The 25,823-nt window shown below is 40.3% G+C and overlaps 1 protein-coding gene across 22 annotated transcripts in view; it reads right to left on the bottom strand.

The window, feature by feature from the left end:
* Positions 1–25,823, bottom strand: part of ADD3 (adducin 3) — a 112,813-nt gene that overhangs the window by 23,371 nt on the left and 63,619 nt on the right. For 20 of the 22 annotated variants that reach the window (XM_074592902.1, XM_074592911.1, XM_074592920.1 and 17 more), the window contains one exon: positions 4,394–4,617. In XM_074592902.1, coding sequence (XP_074449003.1) covers positions 4,394–4,588 — 195 coding nt within the window. In that variant the 5' untranslated portion in view covers positions 4,589–4,617. Of the gene's footprint in view, positions 1–4,393; positions 4,618–9,083; positions 9,427–25,823 lie in introns of those variants that run through there. The other 2 variants (XM_074592907.1, XM_074592919.1) reach the window with 1 other exon arrangement.

Raw genomic sequence — 25,823 nt, 5'->3', positions numbered from 1 at the left:
TTCAACTCATCACTTTATACACAAATTTGACTACTCCAACTTTTTCTTACATCAGTAAAAATAATGAAATATATTTCATGTAACAGTATGTCTTAAGTAAATAAGTGAATGCATCCTCTCCCCATTTCCACTCTGACTGGTAGCTTTTATTCAAATACAGTGATACAAAGTGGATGTAAGGCACTCCCCTCGATGCAGTTTAAGCAGCGGTCCTAATTTCCTGTCAGGTTACACACACAGTCACAGAATCACAGAATCGTAGGGTTGGAAGGGACCTCTGGAGATCATCTAGTCCAACCCCCCTGCCAGAGCAGGTTGCACAGGAACGCGTCCACGTGGGTTTGGAATGTCTCCAGAGTTGGAGACTCCACCACCTCTCTGGGCAGCCTGTTCCAGTGCTCTGCCACCCTCAGAGTAAAGAAGTTCCTCGTGTTTAGGTGGAACTTCCTATGTTCCAGTTTGTGCCTGTTACCTCTTGTCCTGTCGCTGGGCACCACTGAAAAGATCCTGGCCCCATCCTCCTGACACCCACCCTTTAAGTATTTATACATGTTGATAAGGTCCCCCCCTCAGTTGTCTTTTTTCCAGACTGAAGAACCCAAATCCCTCAGCCTTTCTTCATAAGAAAGGCGTTCCAATCCCCTAATCATCTTTGTAGCCCTTTGCTGTACCCTCTCCAGCAGTTCCCTGTCCTTCTTGAACCGGGGAGTGCTGTTAGCTAAAGCCTGTAGTTAGCTGTCCTGATGGTTAGACAATTGTTTCACATGGTCTCATGTCACTGGAAGCAGCCTGGCACTGCTGCCTGCCCGCAGAAACACCCGACACCTTCCCTGGCTGCTCCGGGAGGCTGGAGGGAGTTTCTCCCTGCTGCACATTCATGCAGCTCCTCAAGGCTGAACTGACTGTTCAGTCTCCACATGACAACTGTGCAGCCATTGCTTTTTCTTTTTTTTTTAAGTGTTTTTGAAGCTTCTGGTTGCCATGGTGAAGGCACCAGAGAAATGCCAGAAGGAAATGAAGGCCAGGAGGACTTGCATACCTTAACTGAAATAAGGGGTTTGATGATACAGCAAATAAATGTTTACTCTTTGAAAGACATAGTTACTCCGTGTAACAAGCAAAATATGTTTGTTTAGCATATAAAAAGACAAAACTGTTTTTAATTTAGAGTTAAGTTGCAAAATCTGAAAAATTCCCCCATCTTTTCAAATTTTGGATATATACTACAGTTATCTCAGATCCAATGTAAAGCAATAAAATTGGTCCACTGCATAAATGTAGTACCTTTCCTTTAAAAATAATGACACAGTACCTGAACCTTCTGAACTTGTAGACTTTACTGAAATAAACTTAAAAAGCTTTATCTTAAAGATCGGCCAGCAGTACCTCTGGATGCTATCAGGCTGCTCTGGCCCAGCTGATCTTAATTACTTTCCACCTTTCTAACAGACACAGAACAACAAACATGCAGGTCCTATCAGATTCTCCAGGCTGTCACATGCTCACGGGTTACAGGCAGCATTAAGCAAACATGTCTGAGAATTCACTTATAATGTCAGGATATTCTTCATGGGCAGCGGTCATAAAACTCCTATAATTTTTTTAAGACTTATTATGAACAGACTCTAAGACATTAGCAAGCATCAGAGGTAATGGGAATGGCTTTTCAGCAGCTTTTAAATTATTTAATTTAGGAAAGGGAAATTGCACATCAGAGAGGAGTAGTCAGATTGTACATCAATACGTGCATCAAACAGCACATCAGAGAGATGCAGCAGTTTGATGTCTGAAGATGTCTGGTCAGGGCTGTAGCCCCTTTCAGTAACATGCATTGCACAATATATACCTGAAATATATTCTCTAATTTATTTTCTTGCTAAATGATTTAGATTTTCCTACTTGAAAGAAAGAAAAAAGCTTGTTAATAAAACAGATTAAATCAGTACCTAAACTTCCTAGTATATGACAGCGATTAACCCTTTAGTTTCACATCATAATCCTCTGCTCAGAAAAAGCACATGTTCAAACAAGCTCACCAAGTCCGTACATGCCCATCTATTTTTAAGAAAGGTATTATCCTTGCTACATATACTTCATATTTACTAATACCTGCCAGAAGATGAGTCAATGACTATTTCTCTGATCTGAATGCATACAGAAAGACTGGGTGAAGATATGAATACATATATCTGAGACTGGGTGAAGATTTATCAGCCAGCAAGCTCTTTAAAATGTGTCTGATAATCTCTCTTCCTCTTCTTCCGAACACCTTCAACCTACTTCTTCCTTGTCGACTGGAATAAACCAGAGAGGCAACAAAGCTCTATGCAATGTTAATTCTGCAGCTATAGAACACAAACATTATACATAATACTTACTAATTCAATCCTGAGCCTGTGTTACACAGACTGGTGACAGGAAAATGCTTTCTGGCCCTTTTGTAACAAATACTACGTTCAGCAGGAGACAAGGTAATCTTTTTCAGCCCTGACTCTCAAGAACACTGTGGCACATCACAGCTGGAACCTGGAAGTAATAATGCAGTTTCTATCCCCAAATCAGTTATGAAATTTGCTTGATGGACATTCAGTCACAGATATTGTATTAAAAATGCTTTTATTTCCTCACACAAGAATTCAGAACAGGGTTCCCCTAAATTCTCTACTTCAAGAAAAGAGACAATAAAAGGAGATACTTAAGTGACGGGAACTGGTAGCTCAGACACCTCCTCTTCATGCCTGATCATTCACCCAGCTCCCACATCCGCAGTTCTCCCTGGTAGGTGCCAAGAGCTGAGCAGGCCATGTATTTGGACAACTGTTCCCTTACACAACAAAAACTTGCAACTTACTGGCAGCTCCGAACAGTCACTTTCGAAAGAGTGCTGGGCTCAACTTCTCTTATGGCAGGACACTAAAGCAGCCCAGCCCAGAGGCTCTGTGTCCTCCAACCTTCTGTTAAAATGGTTACCTAGACACAGGGGTTGCCCCTCTTCATCCCCCTTCCGAAAATCTGCATGCTGACACTGCAGGGACATTTATTACGTTTGGCAGATTTGGCAAAAGGTCCCCCCAAAATGTTAAGGAAATAGTTACACTCATCAGATTCAACACGGCCATTGAAAGGACTAGAAAATAACACACATACAAACCCAAACAAGGTGTCTAACTTATTTTTATCTGTTAGGCTAAATATCTAGTCTTTGCTGTGAGTCCTGGCTACTCATAATGTGAATATTTTAACAGGAAGGAGCAGACTCCGATCACATTTTACAATTGAGTGTTTAACATAAAATTATCATGATTAAAGCATTATGCAATACCTCCTTAGAGTATTTTCTTCATAAAAGAGCTTGGCTGCAAAACTGAGCTTGCACAAATTGACTTGAAAGTAATAAATTCCTTAGTCAACAGGTTCACATTATACTCAGAGCAACACACAGATCCAAGAGGCACTCCACGACAACACTTTACCAAACAATCCTGTTATTCATGGCTGACTATAATAGGGTGATTACTAACAGCTGTTTGCAATCTCATTACATATGGAAAAGCTTCAAAAAAAATTACAGAAGAAGCACCCCAACTTACAGAGGAAGAGAGAAGGATCTGTAAAGGTGCTTAACCCCTTCCCAGTCTCACTATCCTCATTACTCGCATTACAACCCAACACCCTCAATGGCTCACCCTCACACAGGCCTTACTCACTCCCTGTGGCTTCAAAATACTCAAGGCAACAGTATTATTCTCCAATGTATTCATCAGATTAAACTCAAAGAATGCATGTATTAAAATATAAATTCAAACTAATACGAGAGTGGTTCAATAGATTTAATAATTTTATACGTAGCCTACACAAGTACTGAACTTACACACCAGTAGGTGAGTGCTAATATGGCCAAGTATGGGTATGATTACCCCCACGGACATGAAAAGAACATATAGTCTGGCTTTTAAACAAACTTAACCCAATTTAAAATGTTAATTAAAGCATTCCTGATGCAAATGATAGGTTAATATTCAAACCCAGAAAGCAGAACACCACATAGTGCCCTAATTTCTTCCCATTTGACCGGTGACTCCTTCACTTTCTTCCCAGCCCCTAAGTTTTAATTAAGTACCCTGCAGCCAGCCAGATCTTTTTGTAATAGTGCAATGAAGCATAAGAATATAAAAGCATCAGGAGCAAAACCAACACAATAAAGGCTGCTTGTTCACAGATAAAACTTTGCAAACAAAACACTGGATAATCTGTTCGGTGACTCTTCTTAGAAGATGGTCCAGAGTTATTCCAGCAAGCTGTGACGTGGATTTCCTTTTTTAAGTCTCAAAAAGTTAATCAGGAATCTCAGAAAATAACACTCTGACTACCATCCCCCCTTAATCCTACTCACAGGGCTCTGCAGTATCTGAGTGACCCTCTTCCTTTGCTCCATCATATTGAAGTCCTGTCTTAGGTCAGGAGACATGTTTCTCTCCCGAATATACTCCGGGTCATTCTCATTGATGCGATCGAAGTACCGCTCTTTGTGAGGCATTGTGGCCGGGGGAGGAGAGGTGATCACCACCTGACTGGCATCAGTACTCATGCTTCAACACTGACAATGGTAGGCTTCACCTGAAACAAATGAAAAAGAGGGAAGAATGATTAACCATTAAAAGGAAGGCATTGAATATAACTTCAAGTCTGAGCACAAGTAATCTCTGCAGAACAACATCTAAAATGAAAGGAGAACAAGGGAATAATTATAATAATCAGAAAACCAAGGAAAAATTCTACAAAAGTGTTTAGAAACCATTAATGAGTTCGCTGGTAGTGCACAACCATCTCTATCCAAGTTCAAATAAAAAACCAACGGCACACAATTGAAAATTATGGCATTCGAAATGACCATAATATATTTTATGACAAACTTTCCTGTATCATTTTACATCACACTCATCACCCTCCCCTCAAGGTTTTTATAGAGCTCTCCTTCCTGACATGTTCAACCAAACACACCCAGAAGACGGGGCCTCTGTTTAACATCCGCTCAGAGCTCATCTCCAACTTGAATGAAGACATTCCTCAATTACAGCATTTCCGAAGCATCTCATAACCCCAGCTTGAAGCCGAGATGCCAGGCTGCTCAAAGACTGCCAGGGGATCTCCGCAGAGTACAGGCTGGTGCATGTACTTTCAGGAGACAGTCGGAGACACAGAGGGAACTGCAGAGAACGTTGTATGCTGGGGTGTGCAGGATTGAGGTTGCATCCACTGCAAATAGCTGAGTTTTAGCTTTTCTCCTCTTGTGTGCAATTGTATGCAAAGATTCTCACTGAAGCTCATTACACTAGGAAAAAACCCAAACCCTTTCATGTCTAGAAAGCTACGCTTAAAACCCGATTAAAAAACCTGATAAGCAGTTGTAAACACAAACAGAGCTGGATCAAAAGCAAAAAAGCAGACACCTGAATTTTCATATAAAGAATCAGGCTAAGAAACACACTCGGGAACAGTGTTCCTCAAATGGGTACTGAAGAGGGACGTTTTCTCAGGTTTGAGGAACAAAGAGGAGGCAGGTCTGAAGGAAGAGATAGCGTATTATGAAAATACATTTTAACATGCAAATATCTACGTTCAATAATATATTTAATATAAAAATATTTGCATGCAAATGTATCTGGTATGTAAATAATTGACATCTTCAGAGAAAAAAAAGCCAAACATGAAGGAATGAGAGTTGTCGAGCAGTACTGAACAGTGTAGTTTGACATTCAGTGGTTTAAAGTGTCCTTGCTCCAGTCCTTGCATAGTTCACCAATCCCTCTTTTGGGTCAGCGCAACTACTGTTTGAGGTATTCTGTGAACAGTGAACTGTCGTGGAGCATCTGAACTCTTCCAACTATAACCTCATGTATTTTCCAGATGAAACATCTGGAAGCCCTGTTAAGACCAGCTTCAGCAACTCACACTCTCCTCCTGCCTGCGACAAGCCCTTTCAGTCCTTGCACTGCATCCTCTGCTGCAACCATGCCACCAACCAGGCTGGCAAGAGGATGCAAATTGGTTTTCATCCAGTTTCCCACACTGACGCCCAAAGAGCTTTGCTGGCACACTGCAAGGGAGAGCGCAAGGATGAAATCCTGGGGCACTGCAGCCCTGCTACCAAGTACGAAACTGCAGACAGAAAACAAGACAGATATTACCTACAGAGCCAGGAAAGCATAAGCAGATAAGCGCCTATGATTTTCTTGTACATTACAGATTAAGATAAAATTTGGGATTGAGATGAAATACAACTAACAGTCTTCTTAAAAACAATCACTACAAGTTGTAATTGCTTTTGTTATTTACACCCTCTTTTTTTATTTTTTTGAGGGAGAAAACACGTTCTGGGATGCAACATTATCCAGCTGCAGGCACAGAGCTTCCAGGAGGTACCTGGCATGCTGGATGAACATACCACATTCCAGAACATAAAATTTGCATCCTGGAGGCAAGCTCCGTGAACTCTGATGGCTGCGTTACGGAGGATGTGGAGGCATACCTGTGAGTTTTGCATTTGCTGCTTGTGCACAGTCCAAGTTCATTCAGCTTTTGCTGACTGACCACTGGGAAGCCTGCTACATGTAGTCAATGTGGGGATGCTGGGGAGAAGGCAAGGGGCTTGCATCAAGGAAGTGGGAGTTTGCAAAAAGTCTAGAAGTATAAAAGGAGCTGAAGTTTTTCTAAAGAATGAACTATTGTCTTTTCCAGCTGGGAGGATTCAAGCAGAAGGATAAACCTCTTGGGACAGCATTCGAGGATATGATCATAGTTCAGCTTCCCTCTGTTCAGGTTAGAAGAGATACCTTTATAAATGTAACCACGTATTATGTCTCCCCTCCCCCTCTCCCTCTCCAAAAAACGACGGGGTTTAAGAAGCAAAAGAAAAAAAACATCATGAGAATATGCAAGACCATAAGCCCACTCTCCAAATGCGACAAGGTACGTAGAGCCTAAGACCAGACCTCTCAGCCTACACTGTTCTCCATCCGCATTGGGGTAAATACCTCCATCTGAGTCAGAACAGACACCTCCCAGCACCTGCTGGTAACTAAGAGCAGTCTAGAAATGCAGATGGCAAGAAAATTACTTGCATTGGCAACCAGTTGTGACTCCTGCTCTTCAGTTACTTTTTCCCAGGAGTTGCCTTATCCAGCTGTTTTCCCTAAAATGATCCTGAATCCCGTTAACCCCAAGTGGCAAGTGCTGATCCACTTGGTTGGCTGGAGCAACTACACGCATGTCTGAACTTCAAAAAACTTTTATTGTTATTATTATAGGTTTACAGGACATAATTAGTTCAAGTCTGTTACTTTACAATTCATTCTTACAGTGACAGAAAAGCCCATTCATCTGTAAAAAGGCACAAATGGGGCTGGCAATACCTAAAATCTGCAAGAGATTTTTCTAATTGCTTTGGACTTCATTTTTTCCTCTTTCCTTTCAGACTGGTTAGTTACCTCTAGCCATTAAGATTACAACATTAAAGTCCTTGTACTACAAAAAAACCTCCATTACTGAACATAATATGGGTATTGGGTCCAGTTGTTCTTATTAGGTCTGGTTCAATGCCTGCTCTGTTGGGCCCAGGCTGACTCTCATGTAACCCCTACTGTTCGGCTGGAACATTTTCAAACAAATCAGCCATTCTTTTTATTATTTATTTGCATCTTACACTGATTTTTTTTGTTTTTTAAAGGGGCACTTGCTAAAAAAGCGCTCAGCTTTTTGGGATCTAGAAATCTGTACCTCCTTCTCAGCACAGGACTGGCAATGACATAGAAGTAAGTATTTGCAGAAAAAACAGATCTCAAAAGCTATGAATTGTGATTAAGGATTCTCTCCCCTTCACTTAAAAGAAAAATCAGCTTTACTGCAAGGCTACCTTTGGCTTCCACCCCTTTCAATGATGTCCATGAATTACAAGAAAGGGAGAGATCACCTTCCTGAGCAGTACTAGCTGATGTTTCTTATGCACGTTATACTGCGTAAGTATAAGTGGTCCCAGAGACACAGGTGGAAATGAGAGACCATATGCCCCTATAGCAACAAGACACTATATCTAGACTGGTGAGAAAGAACAAACACACGCAGAGAAATCAAACCTAAAGTAGGATATGATTTTTTTCCTGGTGAAAGCCATCACTCTTTCTTAGCTGAGACACATACTTTAGCCCGTATTTTGGCCTAACATGCATATGCTGTCACACCAGAAAGAGATTCAGAGTCTACAGGAGAGCAGTTTCCCCACCTATGGTTCAACTACTCCAATGGGGGGCAAAAGAAACTAAGAAGAGCAAGTCAGCATGTATACATTTTTGTTACACAGAATCCCCATCTCTGCTAAAAATACTTCTAGTGATCTGTGAAACAAGGAGGCTCCAAAGCTCTTGCTACAGGGTAACTTGTTAATCTAACTCTGCTTCCCCTGTCTAGTGATGCTCTCCTGGTTCATGCTGAACTGACCTCTGATACTGCTACAAAAGAAAACAGGTCATGTCCTCCTGTCCTTTGATGCCTAATATAGCTCATGGGTTTGGCCTCCATATTCTGTTCTGTATCTTATACCCGTAACTGGGCTACACAGAGAAAGTAGAACATTCTACCTCTGTCAGGAGACTACGCATCTCTTTACTTAGAAGTAAGTTCTATTTATCAAAATCTTCCAATTTATTCCAGGAACTTGGAACTGTTGACTTTAGGCTGCAACACTGAGTCCTGAGCATCCCCATCTGACACTTTGTAAAGTCTAAGTAACATGCTGTGCTGCTTTTGCTGGAATAACTGTTTTCAATGTCAAACCACAAAAGCAGCTCAAAAATAATAATGAGGTCAGAGAAGCTAGGAGTACTGAAGGAAATAAAAAAGAGCAAGAGACCAAATGCAAGGAAAATTTATCCTGCCAAAGAACACCCCAGAAAGCACCGACTTGACATATTTATATCTTTCATAATATATAGAATGTATATAAAAATAAATACCACCATGAGAGAAAGACAGAGCATCAGAAAAGAGATCAAATCATTAGATCACCTAGCAATGAATCATTAACCTACCTTTTATGCTGATTTTTTATGGCTGGTTTCAGACATCCCCATTTTCTCTATGCAGTACAATCCATCTGTTTGAGAGCTTCCAGCACTGCAAACCAGCAGCGTGTGCACCGCATCATTAACTGATGATTTCACGCCTGAGCACTTGAGCTAGACTGTACTGCATCTGAGCTTTTCTCTTTTTTTTTTTTTTAAGGAGCATGTTGTGTTATTCTGCTCTTGCGATTTCTCGCCTGCTTGTTTTTTAAAGAACAGTCTGCTCCTCCTTCCCCCATCCGGTATCCTGTCTGCCAGGAGACTTGTTGGAAGCAAACTGGGTGTCTCTTGATCTCAGTTCCAGCCTCCCTATGAAACAGGCAGGTTCCAGTCTGAATCAAAGCCTTGGCTTTAGCCGACACCATCAGCTGGCAGAAAGAAACACGCTTAAGGAATATGAGGGAATGGTTAAGAGGGGCAGCAAAATATGCAGGAGAATATGGACTGAGATGAGGGTCACCATTGCTGTCTTCTGGCATTAGAAAGTCGACTGTCTATCTTCCCTCCTATGAATTTTAGTAATGACATATAATTGAGTAATCATACAATTTGTGGAGCTGAAAATACTTCTGCTACACTAGATAGGTAGCATTTGTTCAAAAATATATTAATTGATTTTACTAATATACAGTGATGTACACTAGCACTCAAGTCAAACTGTCAAACTACACCCTTAAGTTGACACAAAGTAGTATTTGCATTAAAAAATAAAGCAGTCACACCTTCTCCCAGCCTTCCCAGCCATTCAATCTATCTCCTTGTATCACCTCTTCAGATTCATGCCAGCAGATGTTTGATGGTGGAATGGGTAGGACAAACTACTCTTTGGCCGAGTTGAAGTTTTTGTTTTAATTTTGTGGTTTTTAAAATTAATATGTTTTCAGCTGTATCAGTTCCCCCAGCCAATTAGCTGCATATCTACACAAATGTTTGTTCTGAAACAAAGACGGTGATAATACGGGGGTGTCTAATAGCGCTTCTTCCAGTAGCAATGCAGGCATAAACAATTTGTCATACTACAGCCCAAACTGGTTACAAATCAAATATTCTAATCCAGCACTACAAATTTAATTTAAGTCCTTCTGCTTTAAACCGAGTAAGCTAATGAAGTAATCATCATCTCCTTTCAGACACCACATTAAAGAGACTGTGGCGGCAGTATATATTTTTCCTAAGAAATAAGAACTTGAGTGTATTTGAACCTTGGTTTTGTGTTTCTGTGTTAAATCTAAAGCATTACTTTTGCCCGAATATATAGTGTGATATTAAAGTCAACATAAATATTCAAGCTGTGCAACTCACACTTTACTCAGCGTAGACTAGAACTGAGCCAGCTACTTTCTACTGTCAAAATGCTGAGATAACGTAGTGGCTTGCTGACAACCACCCAAAAGGTGAGGGCTATGCCTTTACCTCTAACTGAAGATGTGACATTTCTTCTCTGTTAAGGAAGGCTCCTTATCATGCACCCAGCCTGTAGCAGGTGCAGTCTGCACCTCCACATTTGCAGGCCAGCCTGCCAACACTTTGCAGCACAAGCAGTGGGGGGAAAAAAAACCCCAAGCCGAGAATGATGGTTTGATGTATCCAATATGCTCTACCACATGGCCTTAAATGCTATTTGCATGTGTTAAGTCTCATAAATGAACTTGTATGCTTAACCCTGTAAACCAAAACACTTTAATCATTCCCATTTTGGTATTCCTTCACTGTTGTGTGACTGTTTTTAATGATGGAGAGAACTCTCGATGAGTGACTTATCCAGTTACTATCATGCAGTGACAAGCTGATAGAAGACAAAACCAGTCGCAAAAGCACAACCTCTAGTTCACATCCAAGGTCCATCTTGCCCAGTATCGAACCTCCTGTGCTGAGGAAAGGCTCTATGTAACTGGGCTGTTTCCATCGCTATATTCCATGACCCTTAAGCAGTCAGCAATGTAGGGGCTTCTTTGCTTTGCTCCATAAAACAATGTTTTCTGGTTTCACCAGCATATTGTTATGGTTGTGCAGACAATAAGAACATTTTGAGATTATACTGCTCTTTACGCAAACATTCAAGTCAGAACAAACCCAGTCACACAAGCAAACTGCTTACAGAGAAGTTAATAGGCAAGGAATTCAGAGTTTGTTGGTGAAATGATGCACACAGGTACTCCTGCATTGCACCAGGAAGGGGGTGGCTGCACCACAAAAAACACAGGAAAGCACTGAGACGTCAGAGCGGAAAAGGGGGATTCATGTCACATGTTGATTATCCACTATAAATTCTCTTTTACTGCTGGACACAGTTTGCTATACCAGTTATCTCTACCAGTATGACAGAAGCAAATACGAACTATTAATTTCTAACTTCAAAGAGACACAATAGATTTTGACATTAAAACCTCGCTTTAAGAGGAGGTCAGTCACCCACAGATATCACACTGGTTTGTTTTTTCCCTTTCCCTAAATTTGTTCCTTTGCAAGAAATTTTTCTTTGTGGTAGTTTTATTTCCTCCTTTTATTTATTTGTTATTTTTAACAAGTACCTGATTCACCGCAATTTACCAGAAACAGTTTTAAAGCTGAGTTATATTTTGCTCAGATATAAGTTTTATTTACATATGTAAGTGTATGCGTATATTTTGAAATGATATTAAGCTGCACTTTAGAGTGCCAATAGTCGTCACCTCTGCTCGGGTACACGGGGTGAGTGGTGCTATGAAATGGCATGAAATTTGTGGATGGGGACTACTTCCAAGGCAATTTAAAAAAAAGCACCTCCTTAAATAGAGTAAAAACACCAGAACAGCTAACATATTATTTGCTAAACTGTAAATAGCTTCTGTACTTACTAGACTTGAAAAGCATGTCAGTCCTACCTCACACCCACCTTTCCTTTGTTTTTCTTTCATCTTCTATGTTATACTGAAGTTCGTGAAAAAGCACAGTAAAAATGAACTCTATGATGAGAATGTAAGTTTCTCTTGGTTTAAGCTGTTTTTCTATAGTAGCATTAAATTAAAATTTCACACCAGGATATGAGATCACTCAAAAATATATGAACACTAAGCTTAAATAACCTGCTTCTATCCAAAGGCAAGACTGCTGTCCAGGAAGAGTGTCTTCACCACAGCAAAAAGCTAAGAAGATGTAGAGGTGCTGCCAGGGACAAGAAAATCTCTATGGCGTATGTGAAAAGCTGCTCTCCCACCAAGAACAGATGCACTGAATGACAACAATGGAAATGAAATTACTTCCCCCCCTTCAGCGCTTTTCCGCTCATTCCCCCTTCGCTCCAGAGTAAAAATTCACCCGCTGCTTTCAGAAAACCCCCTCCCACCTCCACTGCTCCAGAGGATTTGGTAAGGTCCAGAGCAGCATGAATTGCTGCAGATTTTCAAGTTGCAAAGCTTTCTGAAGCTGTGTTCCCTTACAGCGTTTAGGACTTCTACAAAGAAGAGGGATCTGAACACAGAAGAGTCGGCTAGCACAGCGATGGCCGTAGTGCCCCTTTGCTCATGCACCTTCAACCAACTCACAGGCAGCAGCAGGAGCGCTCCACCTGCAAGAATTCAATCTTCTCTGGAAGCTGCTTCTTTTGGCAAATTGAAATGAAGATAAAAGCACCGGCTCTTTCCCGATGCCACCTTGAAGCTTAGATATTAGAGAGAATAAACTATGCATCCAAATTTAATCACTTGTAAAGGTATATTAAGAACATACCTATTAAAATAATCTCTAAACAGCAGTTCTGGATGCTGAAAGCACACAAACACGTGCGTAACTCCGGCGTGCCAGCAGACCATGGGACCACGGGAAGGTTCAGGCACTCCGGAGCAGCTCCCAGCAGCATAACCCGCTTCACCAGGCCGGCTCCTGGGCCAGTGCAGCCCTGATGGGCTCTCCCGGACCAGCAGTGCACTTTGGCTCTCACCGACCCTGTTTTCTTACCCCTTTTACAGACGACAGCGTTTACCCACCCATGTTAAACCCATTTGGATGCTTGGAACAAAAGTCAAATATTATTAGCAAATATTTATATATTTCAAAGAATGCATCAGTGATCTCAGCACTTACTGGGTATTAATATCCCGTCTTTATCCATTCCCGACACTAACCGATACCCTGCAGAGTTAGTATCAAAACTGGATACAAGTAAACTATACTTGCAGAACAAAACTCAGGTTATTTGTGTTCGACCTTACTTAAATGAGAGAACCCCTCAAAATAATTTCAGGGAATTTAAGCCCCAAATATATATTTAGATTTTACTTTAAAACCACAAATGAAGACATAAGACATAAATATCAGCTTTCGATAGGAATAACCACTTGTCTTTTTTGGTTTTAAGGATTCTGATGAAATGCAAATGCTACAGCACCAAAGCAGCTTCAGCTTTTGGTTTTCATGATCCAGCTCTTATTCATGGTACAAAGAGAGAAGAGTAGAACACAAGAGGGATGGGGGTATGGGACAGGACAGTATTTTGAATTCATCTAGTGTCACAGATATCTGGGATTTTGGTAATGAAAAAGTAAAATAGTATTTTTCAAAATATTTCAACTTCAAGACAAAAAAAAGCATTTATTTTTTTTTTTTTTTAAAAAAGACTTGTCTATATATTCACTTGTGGCTAAGTTACCTAAAAATATTTCACGAGTCATTAGACAACTGAGCGCTAAATTAAGAGATTACGTTCTCTTAGTACTTATCCGTATTAAGCCATGGAAGTACACAAACGCAAAACCCCCCCACATACACAAGCAATGGCTGAAAAATCTCCTTAAATCCCTTGAAAAAGATGAAAGCTGGGTTCCTCTACAACATAAACTAAGAACTCAACTGTGAGAAAAAACATGTAACTGGAAAAGCTGATTGCAGTCAAAATCTTTCACATTTTGCAACACTATTTCTCTCCTTCTTGCAATGTGAAGCCTCCAACTTCCTCTGGTGACTTTTTTCTTGGGCTTCTTCTGAACTGCACAGATGCAGGGGGGAAAAGAATTTCACTCTTTCTGCAGACCTACATAGAGTTATGGAGTAGAAGAACCAAGTTTGTAATGTAAATAATTTTTTTAAAAATCCCACTGATTTACACCAACCTGGAAAGCACCAGTTGAAGTAACGAGGGCTACTTCTGACAACCTGCAAGAGCCCTCCTTGGTCACTGGTACAATGTGCGACATTAGATAGCAGGGAAAATTCTTATTGATCCCAGGGCACATCAAAAGCTTTATTGATTTATGGCAGTTTGATTATGCTGAGAAATCTCATGGCCAAAGCAGCTGCCTCCTGGGTTTTGCTGGAGGGTCAGAGGCTGCGATGGTGGGCAACCCAGATGATCGACAGGAGGCAACTGCTGGATTTTACAAATGTTTACACGAACAACCGATCTCGTGTATGGCAGCATGCAGCGAAACCTTTTTATAGCCCAAACCCATCAAGTTCTTCCTCTTCACATCAAATCCTGACCTTTACCACCACCAACAACTCCGTGCAGACCCCGTTTAAGACCACCACCATGCATTGACCATACAGAATTGCAGCTCAACGCCCTTTGTAACTTTTAAGCGAGGAATGGGAATCCCAGCCAACAGCTAATCTCAGACTGTGGACATTTGTAATTGGAGACCTGAAGAAAAGATGAAATTGTGCCAGGCCTTCGATCATAAAGTCTTCAGGACAAATTGTATCTTTATTTATGCTATACACCACACCCTGCACAATTCCCCTCAGTTCATCTTGGGATCTCTGAATCACTCTACTATAAATTTTTAATAAGGAGCAATAACATAAATCACGTTAAGACACCAGTATCAGCTTGACCATGTCAAAATAAATTGGCTAGCTTCTCGAAAAGGAATTTTAACATTTTACTGACCTATACATACATTCTCCCATTAAACAGAAAACAACAGCATTCCAAAAAAGCTGATTTATGATAGTTATCGTCAAAAACTAAGACTGTTTTAGATACAATAGCAAAATTGCATATACCAATTTCACATATGAAGAACAAGCATAGTAGGAACGTTATGTTTGTCTTAAGGTTTTTAATTGTAATTTTAGGGATCAATGAAGGTATGAGACAAACGATGTCAGCCAAGCTCAGGCACATTGCCACTGATTGGCCATGAGAAGCCTGGAAAATACCAAGGTATCTTGAGAAAGAAGCTACACGTTTACTCTAGTAAATGCTCCAAAAAAGCAAGCTACAAATTGAGGTGTAGAGGAAAAGCTCTGTTGGTAGGACTTTTAGCAGCTTATATCATTTAGGGGATGGCACAGAGGACAAAAACCTGTAAATCACTATTCCCAAATTATGCTGACAGTGTCTTTTCTCACCTCATGTAGTCTCTAAAGGATCTTGCTTTTTTCTGCTTTTGCAGAATTAGCTTTGCTTTAACATATGGGACAACTTTTCCCCTCCTTGGTCCATTTGCAAACATAAATGTTAACGTATATTAAAAAATAACATAAAAAAAGTTAAAAAACATGCAGAATTTGATCAAGGTTATGGTCGCATGCCTAATACATACAAAATTACCATCTTTAGAAGACTTAAGCACACCTTATGCTACAGTTTTTCATGTTCTTCTGGCTGGCTTGAGGCAATCCTGCCCCTCCCAACTCAGTTGTTTCAGCTCCCCACGGCTCAAAATGCCATCCCCAGCTGTGCCAGTGCACCTCTCCATGCAGCTGAGGTCTAAATTGGATACACAAAGAGATCAGGGTTAAAAGTAATTTGTGGGAGGAGGGCAAGGGAAAGTATGGAGCAGAGAAGGGCCACGCGGAAGTTCAGGGGGCAGCCAGGCCCTCCTTCTTGAAAGTTTAAAAGGCAGCTACTTAATTAGCTGCATTCAAAGCATGCTGCTTTAATTATCCTTCCCAAGGAAATCCCTAGGACTTATGGTGGTGCAGCAACACTTTTTCCGTGTTTACCTACATTGCTAATATTGTCTTCAGCTTGCTTCAAAATAATGAAAAAACTCAACCAACTACTTAACAAAAAGTTTCATTTGCAATCATTGTTTAACCTACATAAACATGTACATTAATCTCAATTGGCTTAATTTGCATTTGACCTGCTTCTTGTCTCTGCCATCCTTTGCTCATGGTACTAGAAAAGCAAATTGAATTTAGAGAGCCAAAGGTCTTTTACACCTTCAGGAATGGAAAATTACTCCACTGAATTTCAAGTAAGCCAGTCTGAAGCCAGGGAGTCATTCTAGACTGTTGTTCAGTGCCACAGCACTGAACAGAGAAGGAGATATGCCCAGAGCAGCAGCCAGCTTTTCCCTGAACAAGTGATGAAGATTTACTAGCAAAAGCTTTGGTAGGACACACAGTGAAGGATATGGTGAGTCAGCATTAAGCACAGTAGAAAGATTAGTTTTTTAAAAGCCAAAAGCAGAATATATAAGTATTTCATAATTAGGTTACTATTATTTTTCTGTGCAAGCAAGCAATTATCTACTTTTATCCCATAATTCTCCTTCCTCCATCACTCGTAAGCACTGACAGTGTGGATAAAATAAAAGACACTTCACAACAGACTACTCCAGTATCATCCAGCATGGATGCACCCTGGCACGCTGCACAAAATCTTTGGGACTGGTGAACACCTGTGATGGTTGTTTCTAGAATGCAAAACCAGCCTGACACTAAACACTTCTCCTCGAGATTTAAAACGTCCTCCCTTTTGTCCTAAGCAGTTGCATGAAGCGTGAATAAACTGGCAGATTTTCATGTTTAAAGAGGAGCCAGTTCAACATACTAGGGACAGAATTTCCTAGCAGCCAAAGCAGCACAAACACCATCCACCACAGACAGCTGCAGGAGATGCTTACTTGCTACTAAAGCATTGTCTTGCAGTGAAGAAAAGCTTGGTTTCTCTTAGATGAGCAACAAACTGGGCACTTGAATAAGTTACACCACCAGCGACTCAGAAGTCCAGTTCTGAAGACCTAGGTTACAATTTTGAAGGCACGTGCACCCTTTGATGAGTCACACACGTGGCATGAAAGACTCTCCCTTGAGTCCTTCCCCAAAAAATTCTTCTATTTTTGACTTCTACTGTTTTTTTTGTCTGTAATTTCAGTAATATTCTGATGCCAACAAATACATTAGATGGATCTATCTCTTAGATAAAACTATTTCAATGTATCATATTATTACAAAAATTCATAATATAACATAAAAGTTGGTTTAGCCGAATTTCCAAAGCTCGTTTGTAAATGTGGCCTGAAAATGGCATTTCCCTGTTGGCAGTTAAACCTCATTATGTTTATATTGACTGCAAGTGTCAGACACAGCACCTGTTGAGGGATATTCCCCATGGGCTAAAGTTCAGGGTCTGAGTAGATAGAAATGTAGGGGCAAATTTTTCTCTCAATTATATCATTATGAATCAAAAGCAACTAATTTACAATTGCTGTAAAAATGACATTGTGTTCTCAGCTTTGGTGATGCTTATTTTTGAATATTTTAATAACTCACAGAAATGATCCTAGGTAAAGATGGTATTTCAGTTTATACCATAAGAAAGTTGCGGATGAAACAAAAAAATGTCTGAAGATACAGAGATTACATCTGCTTGATGAGTGAAAGTAAACAAAATCTTTTCTATGGCTTTTAGTTACCTTGTTCACTTATGTGTTGGGGTATGTTTTTTAAATGCCCATAAAAACCTAACACTGTTCAAGGAATTAAGGATCTCTGTATTAATGTAAGAACATGCCAAAAAATTCCACAAAATTTGATTAATCAAAGTGACGAATAATAGGTGATTAGATGCCTGCCAAAGGCTCATTCACAACAGCTTCCACAGACACGCTGGAATGCTGTGGAGGACACCGATCGACCCAGGGCGGCCAGAGCTCTGCATTAGCCACAGTAGGGACATGGATGCATTGCATCTTTTTTGAATTCATTCTCTAATTCAAAAGGGAAAAAAAGAATCTGCAGGATGAATCTGGTCTCAGGAGTCTGGTCTCAAAGGTTTCTGGAGGAGTAGCAGTGGATACTGCTTTTAAAGTTGGGCAGTATTCAGATTTTTTTTTCTTTAAGATGCATTATTCTAGCTTGCCAATTTATTGCATTATTTTGGGCAGGGAGATGGCTGGATTTCTATTTTTTTTATCTTAATTATTGAGTGATGCTTCCACGGTATGTATTGGAACAATCATTTAAGATGCCATTTATGGGTTGCTGTGGGTTTTTTGTTTTGTTCTTTTTAATTCTCTAGCAAATTGCTACGGGATTTTGATTTCTGCCTGCCTCATCACTATTATGTTCTCTCTCTGTGATAAATTATCAAAACTAATCAGAGTTTGTACTGCAAAGCAGTCAGGAAGAACTGATGAAAAGCATGCAAAGTTTTACATATGCTATATGAACAGACTTTTTTCTGAAACTTCTGGCTTCAAACTCAGAAAGCTAGAAACCATTATGAAAAACACTCCTATCTGGTGCACAACCCCTGTCTTTCAGAGTGCAATTACAAAACTTGAAGATAGGTTTTTGTTATGTCTATCCTGTGTTCATTTTCATGTTATATTCAAAGTGTTGTTTGTAATCAGGTGATATTGGACTAGAAGACTAGTGGTTTCTAGAAGACTAAAATGGACAGAGCTATTCCAACTGGTTTACTTATTTTTAAGTTATTTTTAACTGTCACATTAATGAGGCACTGGGTACAAAACTTTTAGTAATTATACATCTAAAATCTAAATAACAAAAACATGAGAGAGAGAAAGATAAATAAGTAAACAAACCCGTCCCTTCCTGGTCCCTCCTGGTGTGGTGCAGAAGGTTATGGGCATGCCTGGCTGCCCAAAAGTAAGTCAACAGCTATCCTGAGTTAACGGTGCATTTCACCTTTTCATTCTGTATTAGAAACTATTGCCCAGAACAGTAAGCACTCCAAATCAGCTGTTTCATCCTTGTATGGGACATACACAAAAAGTAATTTCTAAGTGCTGCTTCGTGGATTGTGACAGCATGGCTGTGAATGCTTTCAAAAATACATTGGAAACACAATGCCTCTAGGTTACTTGTCTATATTATATACATCTCATACACCTAAGAGGTTTTTGTACTTTTTGCAGCAAAGTATAACACACTTTAACATTGAGAATTTAAATCACCTCTTCATTCTGCAAACTTGATCACAAGTTCAATTAATTATGTAAAGTTAAACTGGACATTTTTTTTAGTGATTACCCTATGAACAGATGGAATGTGCAACTTGTGCCTCTCTTCAACCTCAGCATCAAAATCCTACATCTATCTCTTCTAATCAGACATCAACTCTTGTAATGCACAAGAGAATTATTTTTCACCTTTGTACCAAGTTTGGCTTAAAGTAACCAATAGGTTCAAAAGTTAAGTGGCAGGAGTGAACATGTGCACAGTGTGATCCAGGTTAAGATCTCGCTTTCATGGAGCAGTAGATGAACACCAAGCAGGTACCTGGACCTCTCACTGACATGCAGCATCAGCCCAGACATGAGTGCAGAACTGAGTTCAGTCATTTAAAAAAATGCTACTACAATAATTAAGTGGAACCTATGAACAAGCACTATTTTGCAAACAAGGACAGTCAAATGGGAACTCAGACAATCATATAAAAGAGCTAATACTTCTTTTAATAATACGTAGCATTTGTGCCCATGGTGGTAGTACTTCCTGAAGCATGAACAAACAAAACAACAGATAGTTTTGGAAATTTAAATTTGTAGTATAAATTTTAAAACAGCATGAACTCTCAAAGCACACTAAGGGCTAGCCAGTGTTAAAACTGGTATATATAAACAGCATAGGCTCATACTTCTGAGAGGAGACAAGCATTCAAAATTCTCCAACAAGTGGCAGTGAACAATGACCTCAGTTCTACCTGAGCAATAAAAGCGTTCAACAGAATCAGGAATTGTACTAGTAGGGGTAAAATAGCTTGAAATTTTTTCTTTCATTCCTTGTTGTTCTATTTCCCATCACATTATTATCACTAACAAAAAGATAAATCAATTCAAATCATGACATTCAAGTGATTCTATGTAAAAAAAAAAAAATTGTAAATCAGATTTTCATTGCTATTCTTGCAGCTCATCTGACCTCCTCAGTACAACCGTGACAAATACTCGGTCAAGAAAAAAAGAAACTCAAAAAAAAGCTCAAACCAAAACAAATATCTGAACGAATAGTTACATAGGCTCAGAGTATCAGTTAAGAAATATAACTGCTCTGAAACGTTTAAAGAGAATACAAAAGGGCCTCTGCAATAGTATAACCTTTGCCTTTGTCTGCTAGCATCACAGTTTACACGGTTTCTATGGAAACCCTCTGCAAACATATGAATGTTCTTGTTGCATTAGATGTCGAACAGAAAATCCTTTGTGGCAACTCTGGAGGGCCATGGCCAGTGCCAACCTCCCAGCGGAATAATGCCCTTCACTATGCCTTGCCCAGCAGGCTCATGACACACTTGCTCACATGGCACAGCTGCTGCCATCGCTTGTTTTTCCTCAAATGAAAAAAAAAAGATATACTACTACTAATTAAAAAAAAAAAAAAAAAAAAAAAGAGGTGCACATCCTAACTTTTAAGTATTTCTTCCCACATGGAAAGCCTGTTTTGCCCCCTGTCAAACTGATGGCAAGGTCTCCAGTACTGGACCTTCGGATGCAAACCAAGAGCCGCAGAGTGAAGGCACTGACTGGGAGGCTTCCAGCAGGCTTCCAGTCAGGGTGCTGGGGAATACATTTACATAATGAGTAGACAGCTATCCAGAAAGGGAATGACACAATTCTTCATTATTACATATTTTGAGAAAAACACTTTAAGAAAATCCACATAAAATTCTCAGGATACAACAGGTACACTAGTCCAGAAGAGAAAACTAGTTTGATCACCTTGTTGTTTCTTATCATGGAAAAGACCAACTGATCTACAAATATCTCACATACTGGATGGGCTCCTCCTCCAGCCACGGAGGCAGGAAAACTCCACCAACACAGTCTGAAATGTCATCAGGAGGGCTGGTTTCTTTTTCTGTTTTTAGGGGTATGCGTGCAAACTTGTTTCTGTTTTACAGAGGAGGAGCTGCTGGCAAATATCTGAATGTTGTGTGCCATCTGACTTTCCTCAAAATGCATGTCCACTCTTCAGCTCTCCATATTTCACCAGCATTGAAATAACAGTGCTTCAAATGAAAAGTACACCTTCAAGACTAATGGCACACACAGCTGGAGCGCACCTTGTTTGTAGACTAAAGCATTCCCCTACATCCGTATTCCTCTGAAACAACAAATTCCTAGTACAGCAAGTTTGACTCTAATTTCTGAGATATCAATGGCATAATTTATCTAATTGCTTACATATGTGCACAGCCTCAGGAAGGATGATGGCTCCAAAGGCTGCATCCAAGGTAAAAATCAGGTCTGCAAACTCTGCATGGGAGTTGAAAGCCTGCCTGTCCCATCCCACATGGAACTGGAGAGGCTGGTACCTTTTTGATTATAACTGGATACTTCACCTGCAATTCAGCCATTTCCAGCCACTCTTACAGTCACAGTGACAAAAGTCAATGATGTAATAGTTTTGCCTTAAAAGCTGACGAATAAAGGAAGACAGATTTTGTAACAGGAAGAAAAAGCAAACAAACAAAACACTTTTACTTTGACAACACTCTGTTTCTATGTTTATTTCCTTCCCCTTCACAGAGAGCAGCCCCCAGGGAAAAGCCTTCCATGCTCCCACACGGCCACCCTCACCTCATACCTACCACCAGCCCAGGCCTCCAAATTAGCTCTGAGGGCAGCCAACTTCTCCTTCTAGCCTCCCCAGCACAACGAAGTAATGAGGGGCTCAGTCGCAGCCCACGTTGTTCTAATGCTCTAATAGCCTATTGTTCTCTTGCTGTTGCCTCGGCGAGATAAAACACCAAAAGCCGGCATTTCCTGAGGGGAAGCGAATTCCCACCGTGCATTGCAGTACATTGGCCAAGGGCTTGGCTTCACGGGGGGCCAGCCCAACCCCGCGACTCGACTCGGCGGGGAGATGGAGGGTTTGTTTTTGTTCGCAGGCGGTTTGCAGGAACACCTGCCCAGCAAAGCGGTGGTGTGGCTCTTGCCCATCACCGCCCACAGGTCCTTCCCTGCGGATGTGTGCAAAACCATGTTTACTCCCTCTGCAGGCGACTGTCACTACAAAGATACTACACTGACAGTCCCACAGCTAAAATTTGGCTCCTAACTGATCAACGTTTATGATCCTTAAATTGTAGAAGGATTGAAAATGTCACGGTTGCTACTGAGGTGCAGCAAGTTTCCGGGGAGAGGGGAGCAACGGTGTGAGCTCAGGGCAGAGCAGCCCGACACCAGGGCTGGAGCATCCCCTGTGTCACATCCACCAGGTCACAGGTAATAATATTTGAGTACTGGGATGGGAGAAAGGACACAACAGACAGAAATCAACCCAAGCATACAGGAAATGATAAGATTGAGAAGTCACTCATTTTATATTTTCACCACATCCTCTGGTCCAATAAAGAAGTGCACTGAACATCATTACTGTCCCGCTAATGAGACACCCAACTGCCCAGAACACAGCAATAATGAACGTGAGCTCTGTTTCCACCAAATCTACCAGAAAGATTTGTAAGGGTCTGCTTTCCCACTGACACAAACACATGACTCCCATTAGCCTTAATAAAGGAAGAGCACATTCAGTGGGAGAGAAACTTCCCAAGGTTGCATAACTGAACCAAAGAGACAGTATAGGCTGCTAAGAGAAGTTAGCCATCCCAAAACTACAGTGACAGCCCAAATTCTTTCATAGTTTTCCCATAAATCTGTTCAACTTTTATCGTAGTTAGGACTTTTCCACTTTAAGGCCAGCAAAAATACTCAGAACTTTTCTTATGCCAAAGTTATGGAAATGCAAATCAGATAGTGGGATGCTTAGCTCCTATTTTTAGGCTGAGAAAAAATAACTTCAGATATGCACTTCCTTTATCTTAACGCATTGTCCCTGCACACTATTCTTGACTTCACGGTATATAATTTTTTACTTCTGTAACAATGCAAATTTGTTGACAGGATGATAGGTTAAAGTTTATCTTTCAGGCTGCTTCCCTTGCACCAGTCAGAAAAATCTAGTTATGTCAATTTATGTCCCTTTCAGTGCTCAGCGAGGCGAGGAAATGGAATGGAGTGCCAGAATGTGGAAACAATGCAAAAAGCTAATGCCAGAACCGAGTATCTGACTCCCAGGCTGAGCTCTGCCTGCCCTCACAACACTTTGGGATTAATACTGCATATCTCAAAACTGTGTTTAAGAAAAACCTTAATTCCAGATGCGAAAGCATGATTAATTAAAAGTTAGAAGCTTTTTCTTCATCTTTTCTCCCCAGTTCAAGTTTATACATGTTAAAATATGTGGATGCTTTACCTTTTTTGGGGGGGTTTGTTGGGTTTTTTTTGGACACCAGAAAATTGAACTTCATAGGCCATTTAAAAATAGTTGGTCATGTGTTTATCATAAGAAATCTGACGTAATCTAAGACTTTCACTGCTATTATAGTATAGATTAATGAAGGCTGCTTCATGCATTTTGCTACAGCTTTAAATGAGAACGCGCTTCTCTATTACCTCCCACTGCAATGACTAATAAAGGAGAGTATCTCGTCTGCTACTACTCACACACAGGATACAAGTCCATTACCACACACACTCACAGAAGTTGAACTACTTTGATACAATAAACTGAGATAGGGAACTACAGTGCAACAATTGCTGTAACTGTGTGACTGGTGCTGTGCTGCGTTTTAGAGCCACGTGTTAAAAGGTATCTTCCAAATTAAATCAAGACTACCTACCTATTCCTGCTCAGCTGTATATACAAACCAAAACCAAACCCAACCACAAACCAAAACCTAACATATTTGATTTATTTTATTTCATAGCATTAAAATTAAAAGCCCAAAGGCCAGTACAGGAAATCATGGTACCACACCGCAGCAGAATCAGCCCTGTGCCCAATGTGGTTGCGCCTACTTCAGCCGCCAGCATATACTCAAAACTCTGAGCCCAGTCCTACCCAGGCTAGCGTTCTCCTTGACTTCGGTGGAAGCAAAACCAGATCACATCTCCTGAAAAAAACCAAACCCACCATAATATGCAGAACAACTGAGGCAAAAGAGTAACTGATTTACGGATTACACAAATACTAACTACTCCGGAAAACCCCACTCAAACACAGAAATTTTAACTCACCAGTCATGTCACGACATTGAAGATAAAAATCACCCAAGTCTCAAATAGGAGAAAATCAAAATACAAGACAACTTTCTGCAGCATCCAGCCCCAGCCATTCTGTCAAATACACAACAGCAATAGCACAAAGCATCTTTATGACAGGAATAAAAGGCTCTTTAAATGCTCTTTTTATTTTTTATTGAATGAACCCACTCTTACACAAAGTTCACACAACGATGTCTCGAGTTTTAGTACTGCCAGATCATGTATTTGATTAGTCAATGAAGGCTTGTAAGTCACATGCAGAACAATCTGAACTATTTATTAATTGCATGTAATTGCTTCATGTACCAAGTCAGGTGGTTGATTAAGACACTGAATTTATTCGTATACTGAGATACGCAGTTGTCAGGAAGATTGAAACCTTTTCGGTGTTTCACCATAACTGACCAAACGCTTCTCTGTTCCAAATCACTGGCAAAACCCCAAAGGGAGTTAAGAACCAAAGCCACAGACTCCTCCCAGCTACAGTATTAGCATTTTGTGTGGTTGACTCTTCTCACAGAAATAGTAATCTTTACTAACAGTGTTCCTCCCTCCAAGGAAGCACACTGCACCACACCTCCCAATTGTTTTAGAAGTACATATATACAAAGACCATAGTTGAAAAAGATATCATCAGATGTGGTGAGTCCAGAGAAATCTCGTCCTAAATATTTTTCAAGTTTATTCATGAGAAAAGGGTGGAGAAAGAAACCACAGCTACAAGATTCATAAACACGAACTCATTTACAGGTTTGCAAAGCAAATCATGACACCAGCCTGTCACGTAACCCATAGGAAAATGCAGCTGCAGTGTCTCTGGGTCAAGTTATTCGCTATTCTCTGAAATTAAATTGCCCAGTTACTGTATGAGTTCTTAAAAACTGGTTGGGGTTTTTTGACACTTTTAATCTCTCAGTCAGACAGACAGTTGATTAAAGTGAATTAGGAAATAATATGAAGCCAGAGCAGAAAGCAAACAGTTTCTAAACTTTAACAACTTCTTGCATTATGGTGCAGTTAAGAGCACTGTTCTCATACATTGTTTAGTTGCTTGAAATTGACACAGTTGGTTACTGGCCATAAAAACAACTGCAGTTCTAACATTTCTTAAATATTTACTAGTAAGATACACCAGAGTACAAAACGCAGAACTGTATTCCTGATATTCAGACCTTCCTGTCAAAACATAAATTGACAAAAAGACATTCTGGTAAAAACACTCCAGAATGCTTTTTAAGCTTTGGTTTTAAAGTACAGATCTGCCTTTTTTTCCCCCTCCACCAAACACCACCCACTCTTCCAAACAAATAAGTAATCCGATGTTGCACAGGAATTTTAATTGTTTCCATAACTTCTGCTACCTGCCAAAAAAGTACTTAGCATGACATACACGGGACAGAGTCCCTATGATACATGTATT

Source organism: Larus michahellis, chromosome 6 (assembly GCF_964199755.1).
Source record: "Larus michahellis chromosome 6, bLarMic1.1, whole genome shotgun sequence".
NCBI lineage: Eukaryota > Metazoa > Chordata > Aves > Charadriiformes > Laridae > Larus > Larus michahellis.
Note: the sequence above shows the minus strand (reverse complement) of the source record. Positions and strands in the feature narration are given on the sequence as shown.